At 40.0% G+C, this 17158-nt stretch overlaps 2 protein-coding genes across 5 annotated transcripts in view; one reads left to right on the top strand and one right to left on the bottom strand.

Annotated features, from left to right (window-relative positions):
* The window catches only part of Bcar3 (BCAR3 adaptor protein, NSP family member), a 120616-nt gene extending 106017 nt beyond the window's left edge, over window positions 1-14599 (top strand). For 2 of the 4 annotated variants that reach the window (XM_010625728.2, XM_010625737.3), the window contains exons 6-10: window positions 344-459; window positions 4256-4427; window positions 8936-9047; window positions 9324-9533; window positions 13760-14598. In XM_010625728.2, coding sequence (XP_010624030.1) covers window positions 344-459; window positions 4256-4427; window positions 8936-9047; window positions 9324-9533; window positions 13760-13938 — 789 coding nt within the window. In that variant the 3' untranslated portion in view covers window positions 13939-14598. Of the gene's footprint in view, window positions 1-343; window positions 460-4255; window positions 4428-8935; window positions 9048-9323; window positions 9534-13759 lie in introns of all 4 variants that reach the window. The other 2 variants (XM_010625723.2, XM_010625746.3) reach the window with 2 other exon arrangements.
* Fnbp1l (formin binding protein 1 like) overlaps window positions 13556-17158 on the bottom strand; it is a 101545-nt gene continuing 97942 nt past the window's right edge. Inside the window, exon 17 of the transcript XR_780537.3 lies at window positions 13556-13673. The gene's annotated coding sequence lies outside the window, so the exon portion shown is untranslated. The remainder of the gene's footprint in view (window positions 13674-17158) is intronic.

The raw sequence follows: 17158 nt of genomic DNA, 5'->3' as shown, positions 1-17158 counted from the left end.
GCTGTTGGCAGCAGAACATCGCAGCAGGATCTCGCCTGTATCAGACAAAAGCTCAGTGGCCTAAAGTGTTCTCTGGCTGGGCGGCAACACAGCAGATCTGCAGATTCTGCAGAACAGTTTAGATGATGTTCCCCCAGTCTTTGCTTCCCCTCTGAATTTTATTTGCTAGTATACGTATTAAAATGTCACAGATATCATGTAAGAACCATACTTGTGGGTGCTGCAGCTCATAAAGAGATACAAGTAAAGTGCATCCCAGTCTAGTGTGCTGCTTTTCAGACTGAATCTGTGATATGGCTAGCCCACTTCCTGATCTAGTGAGTCTCAACTTCACTCCTGGCAGGTTGCTAGGATACTTGAGGTCTCCGAAGAGATGAGAAGGAACATGGGCGTGAGCTCAGGGTTGGAGCTCATCACCTTGCCTCATGGACACCAGCTACGCCTGGACATAATCGAAAGGTGAGCAGCGCCATCCTCTGCGTTTCCCACCCTCTTTAACTCCTCGCAGGTTTCAGATGATGGAAGGAGCAGCGCAGCGCTAGCCCTGCCTTCTTCGGAGTCATGTGGCCTTCTCCAAAGGCTGGCTGAGACTTCCTGGAGGTGCACAGAGAGACCATACAGCCCAAGTCAGGCACAAAGAACACCTTCGTGGCCCTGTTCCCAGAGTGGGTGGATGGAGAGAAGAGCCCTGTGCTTGGGCCACAGGCATTACACATCCAGCCGAGCTACAGAGACATCTTCCTGCTCCTCCATGTCCTCCAGCTTCGCCTCAGAAGCTGTGGTGCCTTTGTCTCCGGAGTCTGAGGTTGCTTGGGGAATATGGTGGGAATTGGTAGGTGTTGAGAAGAATAAATTCTGAACATTTTCTGTGAGGGGTGAACAAGAGGAGGTCAGGGTCAGAGTATGATGGCACTCAGCCCCTGGGCCTCCAAAGTATCTCTTCTCCAAAGTGGCTCTATCTTCTCATGAAAAGGGTCCTGAGTGCCCACTAGAATGCACATGCATGAATATGGGTCTTTAGAAATTAAGACATGCACAGTGAGGCATGTTTTTAGGAAAAGAAGTGTAAGAGTAGATTTCCCTATTTACCTCAAAAGTCAGGCTTTTTGACACATTAAAAAAACCTGACTTGGGCAAGACTGTCTTATCTTAAATTTTCTGTTTATACAACAAATACCACAGGCGCCATGACTACTTACCCACTGCTTTCCATGATGCTCTTGGTCACAGCCCTGTACACTTCAAATATCTGCACTGGCCATTATGTGAACCACTACCACCTGTAGGTACTGGGTACCTGAAACATGGCTGCTGACACTAAGCAATGAAAATGTGTATTACTTACTACTTGAAGTGTAGATAGCCACATGTGGCTGGCAGATGTCAGCCCCCTAGGAAGTGAACAGTCCATTTCAGGTAACCTTCTGGGGATTGATACAGCTGCTTTCAAGGTTACCTGGCTATAAATCTAGTAAGACAACTCCAGCACCACTGTTGGGTTGGCCTTGCAGCCCCAGATGTATCCCATAGAAAACAGCCCGAATGTTGAGTTGAAGATGTGGAGGAAGGACTTGAGAGGCCCATGCAGACTTTAGCCGGGCGTGTCCATAGTTTAAGGATTTGAGGAAGTACAGATCCCACTTCTGAATTGCCCTCTTTTCCGGATTCTACCTTCCTCTCTCCTCGAGCCCAGAGGCTTGGCTGCTCAGTTCCACTGACTTCCTCTCTGTTGTGAGGGCCAAGCGGGCACTGTTGCACTTCCCCATTCTCCTGTGATACTTTCCAGCCTGAAAGCTACCCAGACTTCAGACCTCGTGAATCTGAGCCGCATTTTATCGGTATCATTAGGGGTGCTGGGGCATGAGTTGTGGGCCTAGGCTGCCGCAAGCAGGTTTGGGACTTTGGGCAGTTCTGAGATTCACTCTTGTCAGCATCCATTTATTTTTCTCCAGATTGCTGCTGCTTGAGGTCTCACTCCTTAGCCTCTCTTGTCCAAGCTGACTTGTGGGGTCTGCTAGGGAGCCAGGAAGTGGTTTAATTAGTGTTTTAGTTAAATAAAGGCCAGATTTGTGGGCTTCTGAACAGCCCAGTGACACCTTGCCTCTGAAGATCAGATTCAAAACTACCTAGGATTTCTTATATACTACCTCACTTAGGGGCACACCGAGCTGGAGATGGCCTTTGTGTAACATTTGAGTGCCTCCTACTGCTGACCCGTTGTCATGAATGCTAGACGCACCATCCTGACTCATTCACTCCAGTGGTAGACTCAGGAGGTCCTGCACTAATGTTGGGTGAATTAATGGATTAATTACCCAGCTAACCACCGATATAGCACCAGGTCTTAAAGAAGGAGAGCATGTCTTTTATCGAGGCCCATTAAAACAGGGATGAGGGCTGTGGATGCGGCTCAGTGGCGTTGGATGTGCCTCACTAGCACAAGGTCCTGAGTTCAATCCCCAGTACCAAAACCAAAGCAGGGATGAAAAGAATGAGTTGGCATTGAAAGTTAGTTTACTGTTATTAAAGACATCTAAGGCCAGGGATTTAGCTCACTGGTTCCACCGCCTGCCTAACAAGGACCTGAATTTGATCCCCAATACCAAAACAAACAAACAAAAAAAGACATCTAAATGTGTTAAATACTCTGTAAAAGGTTACAGAAGTCTTCAACAGATCTATGTTTGGATTCATTGAGAAAAACATGAAATCAGAAAAAAGAGATACACTGAGGAAAAGGAAAGAGACAAACAGGAAAAATGAGCCAAGACACAGAGAGACAGACATACTAATAGAGGTAATTATGATAACACAAACTGTTATTAAACTACACACAAGCTTTTCTCATACTTCCTCCCATTTTACAGGTGAAGAAACTGAGCAGAGCAGTTTAGGTACCAGTTTCAAATCATGCTGCAAGCAAGCACCATGCACATTTATGTGCACATACACTTAGAGACGGCAGAACTCATTACTTTTTTGAAAAACACTGGAGAAATAAGTAATGCTGGAGACTGACTAAATCATTGCTCCCCTTTGTTTAGGGAGGGTGAACAGTAGAGCAGCACACCTGGGCACAAAGCAGGGCATGGAGTGACATCCTATCCCATGCTGAGAAATTGAAGACTGTGTGATCCCAGAGCTTCATAGGCACATTTTGGTTTTTTGTTTATTTGTTTTGTTTTGTTTCAAGACAGGGTCTCACTATGTAGTTGAGACTGACCAGGAACTCACTGTGTAGCCCAGGCTGGTCTCAACCTCACAGCAATCCTCCCGTCTCAGCCTCCGAGTGCTGGGATTACAGTCGTGCCCCACCATGCCCGGCTAGGCACATTTTGTTTTACTAACGACAGCTAGGAATTGGGGATTCACCTCCCAGCATTTATACTACACCCTGGAAAAATTCAACCAAGGCAGTTCTGGCCAATGTAATAAACTCCTGGGTCCAGATTTACAGAGGGAAGGAGAGGGGGTCAATCTGTGTTTCCTGTCACTGACTGACCCTGCTCATAATGGACCTTTTGTTATGTAGAGAAAAGATCACCCTGCATCTTGCTCTGAATCTGTGAGTTTGACCCAAATAGTTCAGGGTGGGAGAATTGCTAAGGGAAAAATTTTATTTTATTAGGCACCGATCTTATAGGCAAATAAATTCCTTCTCACCAGCTATTCAGTCTTTGTTCCCATCTCCATTTACTTTGTGGCATCTTGATTGGGGTTGCAGAACACATTCTTAGTTCCTTTCCTCCCTTTTTCTGATACCTGGGTAATCTTCGAGGGTTAAGTACTGTTTATCTTTTCGCTTTTTTTGTCCTTTCTGTTCCCTAGTCTGGGGGTCTTATTGGAGGTGGCCCCAGCTTTGACAGGATGGTAGTGTGTGTGTGTGTGTGTGTGTGTGTGTTGGGGGGAACCTGGTGTATATTTCCTTGGACCTCCCATTGGTGAAGGATAAAGGAGCCACGTACTCTTGCGCCCCTTTGACCCAGGAGATCTTCATGCCTCCAAGCCCAGAGTTAAACCTGGCCTGTTTGGCCATCTTGCTTTTTTACCATATTGCAGCTTCTGTGTAGTGACCAGGGAGGGTCCTGGCAGAGTCCACCTGCTTGGGTATGTTGAGATTGGCTCTCCAAAATGTCTGACCTGCCAGCATATTTCACAGAAATAGCAGTTAATGTTGCAAAAACAGTCCTGGCTGATGTGATGTTATATTTAGTCCCATGAAGCTGAACCTGACCGCTGACCTCCTTCCTTTCAGACACCACACAATGGCCATTGGTACTGCAGTGGACATTCTGGGCTGCACAAGCACTTTGGAGGACCGAGCAGCCACCCTCAACAGGATCATCCAGGTGGCAGTGGAACTGAAAGATTCCATGGGGGACCTCTATTCTTTCTCAGCCATCATGAAAGCCCTGGAAATGCCACAGGTATATGTCCATTTGCTTTGTGAGGCCCCTCAAAGAAGTCCATACAGCCATGCTTGGCAAATCAGACAATTCTGTCGATATTTAAAGATAAACTGAATCTTACTGAAAGCTAATTTGATTAGGGAGCAACTAAAAGCAGTGTCCTAAGTATTTCACCTCTGTTTATAAAAACAGTGCATAATTACTAGTAGTTCACACACTTTGCCAAGATAACTCCTATTATTGTGCATCAAAACATTCCCTTTTCCTAGAGAACTAACTAGCATGAGACATTTGGCTCACATGTTGTGTATCAGTACCTGCTGTCAGCTGGGTCGCCAAGTGTGCGGCCTGTTTGGAGTAACGACAAGGCAGTCAAGCCATCGGGGGAGCTTCTACCAGAGAATCCCAAGGGTGGTTTCTCAAAGTACGGTAGGCAAGTCACCCAAAAGACTCATCTGTTAAAAACAGATTCTTGGCTCACCTGCCATTATAACTCCCTAATTAGAATTCCTAAAATCAGACATTTGAATTCATTTACATTGGCAGGATTTTTTGGATGAGTGTCAAACATGAAAACCTGTACTTGAAATCAAACAGGCTTGAGACTGATCTGGAACTCGCTATGTAGCCCAGGCTGGTCTCAACTCACAGTGATCCTCCTGCCTCAGCCTCCCGAGTGCTGGGATTAAAGGTGTGCGCTACCACGCCCGGCTCCAGACAGGCTTTTTAGAGGAAAGTCACCGGCTGTCTTTATGGTTCACAATTGGCTTTCCTGTTTCATTTTTCCAAGCCCTAGGTGCTTGGAGGACCTTGCCTATGAGATTACACACTGACAAGCCTAACTTGCAAGTGGTAATACAAAGCTGCTGGTCATTTAGCTTGGTTCTTTCATAGACGCAGATTTGTCTCTGAAATCATGCCAGGTACTTACTGAAAATCCATTGTTGCAACTGAGAGATACAGCTGCGATCACATTCTTGCAAGTCAGAGCACGATAGCAGTGTAAGTTCCTTAATTAAAGCAAGGCCCCCTTAAAAATAAGCTGAATAACTTCATCAGAGGTTTGAGGGGTGTGTGGTTTGAAGGGGGGAGGCGTCATTTCCAAATATAATATTTCATGAGCTTTCACATTCTTCAGATGCTCGGAAATTTTGTAGGGTAAATACTTGAAATATGCAATCCATAAATTACCACAATTCCATGATATACTTATTTGTTTTTTTTTAAATAACTTATTTATAAATACACAAAACTATGGTAGTGAGTAGATATCAAGTCATTATAACATTTTGGTTCTTCTGGACACTTTTTTTTTTCTTTTTATTGAGTTCATTGGTACAATCTAGGTATACAATACAGTTACATTCATTATTGGGATCCTGTACCTTTACATAATAGGTCTTGATTCTCATTTTTTCCCCTTGTCCCTGCCCTCCCTTCACCCTCTCCTCCCCTCCGCATTTACAAACACTTTATTTCCATTTTTTCAATTTCTCATCCATGATATACTTATTTGTAGTGTAAAAATATCTTAGCATAATTTTTCATTCAGGTGTTTAAATTTGCATCATATTCATTTTCCATTATCCAAAACTGCCTACAATTTGGTGGGAAAGCTGTCCAGCCAGAGCTGGCTCTGAGCATGGTAAAAGGGTTGTTTCATGGAATCATATGGTCATTGTACATGACATTAAACTCTCCTGTTAAGGACTTATCCCAAATCACCTCAACCTTAGTGGATGTTTGTTCCCCTTTAGCAGTATCAGATCTTGTATTCCTGGAGCCCCTCAATAGTGAGGGGACGCAGTCCTCCAGAGTGTTCAGGATGCTGCTGGGGGAAGAAGTGGCATACGAGAGAAAACCGAACAGGAGAGTCATTTCATTCTCACATCCTCTAAACCTGCCCTCCTGCCACATCCAGGAGAGTAGTTTCCCCCAGACTTAGGGTTCCGTCAAAAAGGCAGCACTTCAGGGAGGAGGGGAGAGGCCACAAGTGGCCAGAGGGAGACTAGCAATAAATCAGCCACAGCAGATCCTCCTTTTCTTCCTCTTGGAGTACAGAGGGCTGTTAGAGGCCAAGGAAATGAGTCCCAGCTCTGCCACTTTGCCAGCTGGGAAACTCTTGGCTAGTTACCTCATCTTTCCTATTGTTTTTTAAGTACATATTTATAGTACATCATGAATACATTTATTGTGTGGTTGGTACATGTACATGACACATCTTAATTTCTTTTATGCTCCTTTCTTCTCCATCTCTTATGCCCCTTCACATTTGCCAAAGATCTATCCCCCTATTTCCTACTGAATTTTATTTTGTTGTTTGATTTATTTACACTTCGGGTTCCTCATATAAAAGAAACCAGATCATATGTCTGATTTATTTCACTAAACAGAATGGGAAAAAATTTTATCAGGTATACCATTAATATCTACAATATACAAAGAACTCAAAAAAATTAGACCCCCAAATACAAGACATAATCATAAAATGAGCAACTAAAATATATAGACATTTCTCAAAAGGGGACACACAGATGGCCAATAAGTACATGAAAAAATGTTCAGATTTCTGGTCACTAGAGATGTACAAATTAAAACAACACTGAGATTCTGTCTTACTCCAGAAAAAATGGCTATCATCAAGAAATCAAATAATAACAAAGCTGGTCAAAGGAAACCCTTCTACGTTGTGGGTGGTGTTATAAACACTATATGGCAAACAACCACTATGGAAATCAGTATGGAGATACCTCAAAACACTAGAAACAAGAAATTCTATTTGACCCAACTACTATATTCCTCTTCTAAGAATCTTCCCAAGAGTTAGTCTTCATACTACGGTGATACATGCATACCCCATCTTTGTAACAGCGTAATTCATAATACCTAAATCTTGAGAGCAGTCTACATATTAACAAATGGATAAAGAAAATGTGGTATTTACACACAACAGAATACTATTCTGCCATAAAGGATAAATGAGTAATTTTCTGTGTTTTGATCTATGAGACCAAAATACTTGCCTCATAGGGGAGTGTGAGAGTACAGGACATTCTTGAGGTACCTCATGTAGAGTCGGCTCTCATTCCCGCAATGCCAGTGCCTATCTGCCTTTTCTGTAAAAAACTTAAAACACCCTTAGGCTTGATGGTTTTATGGTGTGAAGGGGGGACCATTCATCTTAGGACATTTGAGTCAGTGGCATATGCTGGTGTTGACTACTCTGTTCCATAGAGATTACAAGAAATGAGCTTTGGCATCACACGGTTGAGGCGCTATTCTCCACACTATGTACAAGCGGTATTAAAATGCTTGCATCAGCATTCCTATACTGTTACATTAGTACAGCCTCAGTACTGGACACTCAGCAATACCTATCAACATTTAAAATATATGTACTCTTTGGGCCAGAAGTTCCCTTTTTGGTAACTTGTCCTCTAGATATTTTCACTCATGTACACATTTGTACAATCTTTACAAGGTAATTTTGTAATAGTAAAATGTCTAAAGCCCTTATCTACAGGAGACTAAACTATGGGTTTATCCCTAGAGTGCAACATTATACAAAAATTTAACACAAAGCTGTTCCATCTGTACTTATGACATAATTTCTAAGCAAGAAACATAAAAGTGTCGTGCATTTATTTTTAAGAGTCCACACACACATACAAGCAGTTGAAGAGTTGTCCTTAGGATGAGCCATTAGAACAATGCAGAATAGGGTGAGGTGGAGGATTTTTCTTTGTACTCTCAATTATTGTTGACATTTTCACCATGTGCTCCTCCTATCATATTCTAAAACTTAAGCAGAAAGGTACTTTTTTTGGCGGGGGGCAGGTTGGACACAGCTAGGTTTAGATCTCATTTTTATTTTTTAATTAATTTTTTAGAAGGGTACTTTTTAAAAAAGCCTTTTTTTTTTTTTTTTAGTGAGGTCTGATTTAATTATTGCTTTTGTTAAAAATCCAGTTTTAAAACAAAGGAAAAATAATGAAGGCTGGTTAGTTGTTTTTATTTTGTTTTGTTTTCTCATGGCCTGAAATTGAGCGTTTTCTCATCCAGAAATGTAGGGCACCCAGTTAGTGAATGCCCTTAACATATTGCTTTAAATGGCAGAGAGAGTAAAGCTAGTGTCTTGTACAGTATACTAAGCATGAGAATAAATAGGGTACATTCCTACATGTCAAATTACAAAACTGCTTAACACTCTGCAATTGGGACTCATGCAAATACGTTAGGTCAATTTCATATTACAAATACTGCATCAGCTCGGAGCCTGTATATCCCTTTTCATAAAAAAGAAATTCTCACTCACTCCTGAAGCTGGCAAACAGCTTTGGAGGAAATAACTGTACAGCCAGGTGCCACAGTCAATCCGGAAATTTAACAACACACACACACACGCACACACACACGCACATGCACACGCACACACCCTTATGAACATACACTCTTTACACAAAAGCACAAAGGTGTACACCGACACACCCCAAAAAGCCTTTTCTAAAATGACACCTTTCTTTCAGATCCTAAGGTTAGAAAAGACATGGACTGCCCTGCGGCACCAGTATACCCAAACTGCCATCCTCTACGAGAAACAGCTGAAGCCGTTCAGCACAATGCTGCACGAAGGCAGAGGTGAGCAGAAGAGGGTAAGGCCAGAGCCCACTGGCTTTCCACTAGTGTCTGAGCCCAGTAGGGCGTATTCCGTCTTGTTGGTCAAGACACCTAACCGAGTGTGTCAGGAGGCCCTATGTTGTCTGCATGACTGTTGCTGGCTCATCAAGGCTTTCACCAGGTGATAGCATCTCTTGTAGGTTTGCATTTGCTATAAACCAACACAAGTCAGCAGCTCACTCTGTGATTAGCTTTCAACAAAATATGTCAAAGAAAATTTTATTTCTTGTTCTTCAGAGTCTACGATTATCCCAAGTAATGTATCAGTCCCACTGCTGATGCCCCTTGTGACCTTGATGGAGCGCCAGGCTGTCACTTTTGAAGGAACCGACATGTGGGAAAAAAATGACCAAAGCTGTGAAATTATGCTGAATCACTTGACAACAGCCCGATGCATGGCAGAAGCTGCGGACAGCTACCGGATGAATGCTGAGAGGGTCCTGGCAGGTAAGAGTTGTTTTCTGTAAGCCACTATCTGCTCTGTGCAACGAAAGAACATGGGTGCTGTCAATTAGTAAAAACACTCTGGAATTCCACTTCCCATACGATCGATCATGGAATCAATTTCAAATGATTCAAGTGTCTAGTTCTCCTTTCTTGTGTTCTGTTTTCAGTGAATAAAGATACAGGGTCAAGAAGGTACTCATTATACCTCTAATAAGTGGGACTGGAAAAGGTGGCAGGCTAACACAAGGTGTTTTATCTAGATGCTGCTTACCTGTGTTCCTCTTCTTCCCAGCCACACTGGCAAGTGAGCTCCCCTGCTCCCAGCATCTGGAGCTTCCTTGAAAGTGCTGGGCAAAGTGTTGTGTAAAATGAACTTTCTCATAAGTACTGTGGTAGTAACAGAAAACATCTTCCTCAGTTGGCTCAATAAACATTTATCTCAGGCATGGTACGTGCACAGAGGCTCTTAAGTGGGTATTTCAGTGAATGGTGGTTAAGTGGAAACACTTAGGAAAAGTAACTGACTTGGTCAAAGATGCAGGCAGAGAGGCAGAGTGTGGGGATAAATTCCAGAAAAAAAAACTATCTCTACAATGGCTGTAAAGTACAAAAGTAATTCACCAGAAAACAGATGGAAAAGGATGGCAATTTCATTCAGAGGGTAGAAAAAGGGGGTATAGCTTTTCTTGTAGGACTGTGGTGCAGGAAGGATTTAAATAGGAGGATGCCACCTAGTTAGATTTATGTTTTAAAGTACATCACTCTGGCAATTGTGTGGAGGAATGCTGGGCAGGGAATGAGGGTGGGAGACTGGAGAGGTGAGGGCTTATAGGCAGAAAGCCTATTTAGGAGTCCAGTGCTAAAACGAGGGCTACCCGAAGGTCATCAGGGATGACGATGTTATGTTCTCTTCTTTCTATATGATTTTTTAAATTCTTCAAGGACCCACAGTTTGATTTATAAGGTTAGGAACTACATGGACCAAGAAAGACCTATTGCCTCAGAACCACCAATTTGGGACTGAGCAGTTTGTACTGTGTCAGCTCTAAGTTTAAGTATGACACACCTGTTTCGTTTTGTTTTTTTTCCTCAAAAAGTCTTTCGATTTGGCAGTGTGGAACTCACAGAACAAAAGCACACAATTCAACAGATACTATAATGCTTACTTACATTAAGTCAATAAGTACATCACACTGAAAGTTGCATAAGCCAATACTGTATTTGGGTGGACTTGAGAAAAGTATGCATATACACAAATCACTTTAAAGGTAGTGGATAGAATTTTTCGTTTGATCCTGTCACAAATTTATAATAGCAAATCCCCAGTGACTAGAAAACCTAGTAAGAGATTTGTTCAACAGCATCCAGTACAAGGTAAGGGGCTCAATGCATGTTAACTGAATACAGAGAAATCATTGGTTTCTGGTTGGTTATTTATAAATGATATTCTGGTACCCTCAAGAAAGAATATGTTCTTTGTACCACCCAGTGTTCTAGATGGTATGAGTACATTTAATGGCTGGATAAAACTACTCTAGCAATAAGAAAGGATGAGAGTGATGTAACTGTGGCTAGATAACTCAACCCCTCTTCTAAGAGAGTTGCCTGGGCATCTCTAGCCTTACGTAGGCCAGAATAGAGTAGGAAACAGACCTACCCAAATGGGTGCTAACTGGTTTTTGACAAATGTGTCAAGATAATTCACTGGATAAAAAAATTTTTTCAACAGATGATGCTGAAACTGCTGGGCATCTATATGCCCAAAAAAAGGCACCTCAACCCTTACCTTGTACCATATATAATAATCTAAACCACATCATAGATCCAAAATATGTAGAATAAAGCTAATGAACAGAATAAAGCTATGATAAGAAAACATATCACTGTGTCCTGGAGTTAGGTAGAGATTTCTTTGGACACACAAGCATGAACCACAACAGAAAACACTGATAAATAAAAAGCTTAAAATTTTGCTCTTAAAAACAAGCGATTAACACAAGACAAGGATATCAGTTGTCACTTTTTTTTTAAATTTTGGTACTGGGGATCGAAATGAGGTCCTTGTGCTTGTGAGGCAGGTAGCGGAACCACTGAGCTAAATCCCTGGCCCCATTGTCACCACTGCTATTCAGTATAGTTCTGGAAACAGCTAGAACAATTAGACAAGAGAAAAAAAAATAAAAGGAATAAGGATAAGAAAGGAAGAAGTTTATTATTATTTGGGATGACATGATGCTCTACATGTAGAAGACCCCAAAAACTCCACTAAGACTTCTAGAATTAATAACCAAATTCCATAGTGTAGCTGGATACAAAGTCAGCACTCAAAAATCAGTAGCATTCCTATACACAAATAACAAATTTACTGTGAGAGAAATTAGGGAAACACCACCTTTCACAGTAGCATCCAAAAAAATGAAGTAACTAGGAATCAATCTAACAAAGGAAGTAAAATACCTTTACAGTGAAAACTACACTACTCTGAAAAGTTCATACCCAAGTATCAGTGCAACAGATTAGAAGTTGCAGAAACAACTCCAAACACACTCAGCCTTATCTTTAACAGAGAAGCCAAAAACCCTTCAATGGAAGAAAACCTCTTTAATAAATGGGGCTGGAAGACCATGTACTGAAGATTAAAACTAGACTCATATCTTTCACCATGCACTAAAATAAAATCAAAATGGATCAAAGATCTAAATATTAAACGCTAAATCTTCTGAAAAATAGAATAGGTACAACTCTTGAACAAAACCCCAATTGTACAGGATATATCACAAAGAATAACTGGGATCTCATATTACTAAAAACATACCATTAACAGTAAAAAGGTAAGACATGCTAGGAGAAAAATCTCAGTTGTATCTGATAAAGGACATCTAGATTAAAGATTTCTTATAATTCAATAAGAAAAGATTTGAATGTACATAACAGTGACAAAATACATAAAAGGTTCAATATTGTAAATCAACCGTCAGTTGTACTACAATCTAGAAAAGGTACAATTAAAAGAATGGTAAGACTAAGTTGGCAGCACATACAGAAACTATAATCTTCATGTGCTGTGTGAATATAAAATTGTACAACTGTTTTGGAATAGAGTTTATGACCGCTCCCCGCCTCACACACACACACACACACACATACTGGGAATTTGGTAATTGTAGCTAGGGCCTGCACACCTCATTACATTTCCAAGAGCCTGTTTAAATTTTGAGACAGGGCCGGGGATTTAGCTCAGCGGTTTGCTGGCCTGCCTCTCAAGCACAAGAACCCAAGTTCGATCCCTGGTACCCACCAAAAAAATTTTGAGATAGGATCTTGCTAGACTGAGCAGGCTCAAGCTTGTGATCCTCCTGCTTTAGCCTTCTAGAATTCTAAGATCACAAGTGTGCACCACCACGCCCAACTTATCACAGTTTATTCAAAAGTGTACATTTACCATATGATCCAGTAACTCTGTTCCTACAAAAATGAAAACATGTCCACACACAGAGTGTCACACAAATGTTGATATAATTCATAGTAGCCAGAAATTGGAAATAATCCAAATGTCTATCAGTTAGTGAAAGGGTATACAAAATGTGGTATGTCCACTATAAATAACTACTACTACTACTCCTACTCCAAGGAATTATTCATAAGACACTACAAAATAACTTTAGAAACACTTTAAGTGAAAGAAGCCTGACAGAAAAGTTCATATTGTATGATTCCGTTTATATCAAATTTCTAGACAAGGCAATATAGTAGCAACAGAAAGTAGATGAGTGGTTGGCTAGGGTCTGGGGAAGAATGAATGATAGGTTGAAAAGAGGTAATAGGGAACCTTCTAGATGATGTATTTTAAAACTATATAGTATCATTAACTATTCAAATTTACCATCATAAAGTGCATGGCTAACACAGTTGTTGCATATAAATTACACAACAGTAAAGTTACAAACCAACCAGGTGCCATGAATGCTCCATCTCAGCACTACAACCCATAGTGTTTCCTCCACAGAGATTTCATGTGTTTAGTGAGTTTATTTGTGAATTCTTCTCTGAAGCTGTTTAGGTTCTTGAGGGTAGATGAGCAGAGCCTACATTTGGGGGTGGGGGCTAAAGTTCTGAGACCAGATGAAGTTCATTTTGATCCTATATTAAAAAACAAGTTTTTGGTTATTTTTAACACTATGTTTTAGGCACAACTAAAGTTAACTTATGAATTTTATTTTGATAAGGTTTCCAACCAGATGAAGAAATGAGTGAAATCTTCAAGACTGAATTTCAAATGCGATTGCTATGGGGCAGCAAAGGTGCAAAAGTCAATCAGACAGAGAGATACGAGAAATTCAACCAGATTTTAACTGTCCTTTCACGTAAATTGGAACCTCCTTCTGTAAAGCAGGCAGAGCTTTGAAAACTCCAGAGAACCTCCTGGTATTATTTCAGGCTTCTCCAGTTTCCTTGGGAAAGCTTATCATTTAATAATCTGATGTGCAGATCTGACAATGTACAAGCTTGGATATCCATGGATATTAAATGTGTAAATTGAACAGAACACACTTATTTATGAATTGTTTAAAATTACTACTGATTTGTGCATGAATAATTTATTATTAAAGTAACTATTATGAACATTGATTGGCAAATTTAAGAGAAGCCTACCTACACTGGCTGGTCACTTTCTATTTTCATGGTATTTGACTGTTTTAATTCTATGTCAGATGTGTGTGAATAGTTTAAAACCATAAAACATTTCAGAAGGTATCAGTTGTATGATATTCTTTAAATATGAAAATGTAGATAGTCATGAAAATACATCTTTTGTGAAACAGCTGTATGCAGTCTGTTATTAAATAACTCATCTGGTATAATTTTTATCTCCCAGCCTCTTTCTTCCCTAGCTACTATATCCTGATGTAAACCAAAATTATTGAAAATGATATGAAAAATTTGTTGGTAGCTCATACATCTCTAGAACTTTATCAATTTCCTCTGAGTTTTTTTACTTGAGTACAGGTTCTCAAAGTAGTTTCTGATAATCTTGGATTTTAGCAGAATCCACTGATTTTTACCTCATTTCTAACTGCATTGATTTGGGTCTTTATTTTGTCAAGATCAAGAACCAACTAACTCTTCAATTCACTGGTTCTTTGTATTTTTTTAAAGTCTCAATTTTATTAATTTCTGCCCTGATTTTTGTAATTTTCTTCCTTGTATTAGCTTTGGGTTTGGATTGTTCTCGTTCTTCTGGGACCATGAGGTGCATCACTAAGTTATTTGAGGTTGTTCTGTTTTTCTGATAGAATTCACTGCTCTGAACTTCCCTCTAAGGACTGCTTTCATTGCATCCCATAGGCATTATTGTTTGATTATAAAAACTACCTCAATTTCATCTGTGACCCATTGAGAGTATTATTTTCCATGTGTTTGCATGACTAATGTGGGGGGTTTTGCCACTGACTTCTAGTTTCATTGCACAATGATCTGATATGAATGGGATAATTTTGATTCTTTTGCTTGTACTGAAGTATGCTTTACTGGCTACTATGTTTGGAAAAAGTTCCATGTGCTGCTGAGAATATATATTGTTGTTGGATGGAACATTCTGTAGATATCTATTAAATCCCTTTGTTTAAAAGTTTGGTTCAATTCTGCTATTTCTTTGTAATTTTCCTGTTGAGTTGATCTATCCATTGTGACAGTGGACTATTGTGGTTCCTCATGACAAATGTATTGCTGTGTATCTTTCTTTGCTATATAAAGTTGAGTGCACTAGTATTCAGTGGGTATGTTTATAACTGTTAACTTTTCCTGTTGAACTGTTCCAACTAATATGTAGTAAACCTTTGCCTCTTATGATCAATCAGCTTGAAATCCACTTTGTCTGAAATTAGGACAACTGCTTTTTCCTGGGTTTCCATTACACAAAATATTGTTTCTCTTCCTTTGATTTTTAATCAGTGGGTATGTTTTTGAATTAAATGTTTCTTGTATGCTATGTATTTTTGGGTTTTCTTGATCCACTCTGCCATTCTGTCTGACTGGGGAACTGAAACCATTCACGTAGAGTTATCAGAGGCATTGGCATATTCCTGTCATTGCATTATTTTCATTGCTAATTTTGTTTTACACCTTTGCTTAGCTGCTCATCCCACCAGGTGTATTCATTCTTTCTGACTCATTGACATTGTTGCCCTGTTTCTTTCTAGGATATCCTTGAGAATTTTTTTGTAATGCTGGTATAGTCACATGAATTTAAGGTGCTCCTTGTTATGGAAATACCTTATTTCTCCATTAATTTTAAAGGAAAGTTTTGCAGGATACATAAATTGGGCTTGGAAGTTACCTTTTAGGGCTTAAAACACTTCAAGCCCTCCTGGCCATTAAGGTTTGTGTAGAGAAGTCTGCTCTGGCTCTTAATGGATTTACCTTTATGAATTGTTGCTTTTCTGTAACAGCTTTTAAGATTTTGTCCCTGTGACGGACTTCTAGAATTCTGAGTATAATGTGGCATGGAGAGGTTCTCTTTTGGTTGTGGCTGTTTGAGGTTCTATATGCCTCACTTATCCATATGTTTCTTTCCCTTTATTTGGGAAATTTCTAGCCATTATTTTCTGTGAATGAACGTTTTATGCCATTTCTTTTCAGTTATTACAATTAGTCTGAGTCATCTAGCAAGTGCTGGATCAATTATTTTCTCTTGCTGTTTTTAAGGTGTCTCTGAGTAGTTGATCTTTGAAGGCATCACTGTCTTTCTAGTTCTGAAATTTTATCCTCACATTGGTCCATCCTGCTGCCCATACTTTCGGAGTGATTTTTAATCTCCTGATTTCTTATTGGAATGTTTTCATTGACTCTAATTCTTTATTAAACTGGTCATTCGTTTTACATTATTTTAACTTATGTAACTTACCATTATCTTGTGAGAGTGCTTGTATCTTTTTATTAGTTCCATTACATGTTTAGTTATATCTTTTCTAATTTCACTGAGTATCTCATTTAGCTGTTTTCTAACCTCCTTCGCTATTTCAAGTAATTCAGGAGTGTGGCTTGTACTATTCTGCCCCCTTGATTGGCTTCAGAGGAGTTGGGGGTTGAGGGAGCATTCTGTTGCCTTCTCTACCCAAGGTTTTACTTTTTGGTTTGGTTTTGCACAAAGTTCATGGATGCTTATAGTCTAATGACTTTATTGCTACTACAGAGATCTCCTCAGTTGCTTTTCAGTGATGTACCTTGGGTGTAGGCCAACTATAATCCTTTGCCGGTTCCAAGATTTGGCCACCATGATTATTTTGGGAAAGGAGAATGTAGTTAGTCCAGCAACCGAGTTCTCTGGGCATATATTCTTGTAAAGGCAATCTGAGTGTTCCCTTATATAGAAATAGCAACATTTATGTGACCCTGTTAATATCAAGTGAAACAGCTATAGTACTATTGCCGAAGAAAAGTTAGATATCAACATACCATAAGAACTGAAATTATACAGAGTAAAAATGAGAAGTAATTAAGGGAAGAAAATTTTAAGAGGAAAAAATAGAGAAAAGAAATTAGAGAAGCAAGGCTGAAGTACAAGACTACCCAAGCCTCAGGAAACTAGTAAGAAAGATGGGAGGGAAGGAAAGAAAAAAAAAAAA

Source organism: Fukomys damarensis, unplaced genomic scaffold (assembly GCF_012274545.1).
Source record: "Fukomys damarensis isolate Sample0158 unplaced genomic scaffold, DMR_v1.0_HiC HiC_scaffold_33, whole genome shotgun sequence".
In the NCBI taxonomy this organism is placed as follows: Eukaryota; Metazoa; Chordata; class Mammalia; order Rodentia; family Bathyergidae; genus Fukomys; species Fukomys damarensis.
This window is presented reverse-complemented; position numbering and strand designations above follow the sequence as displayed.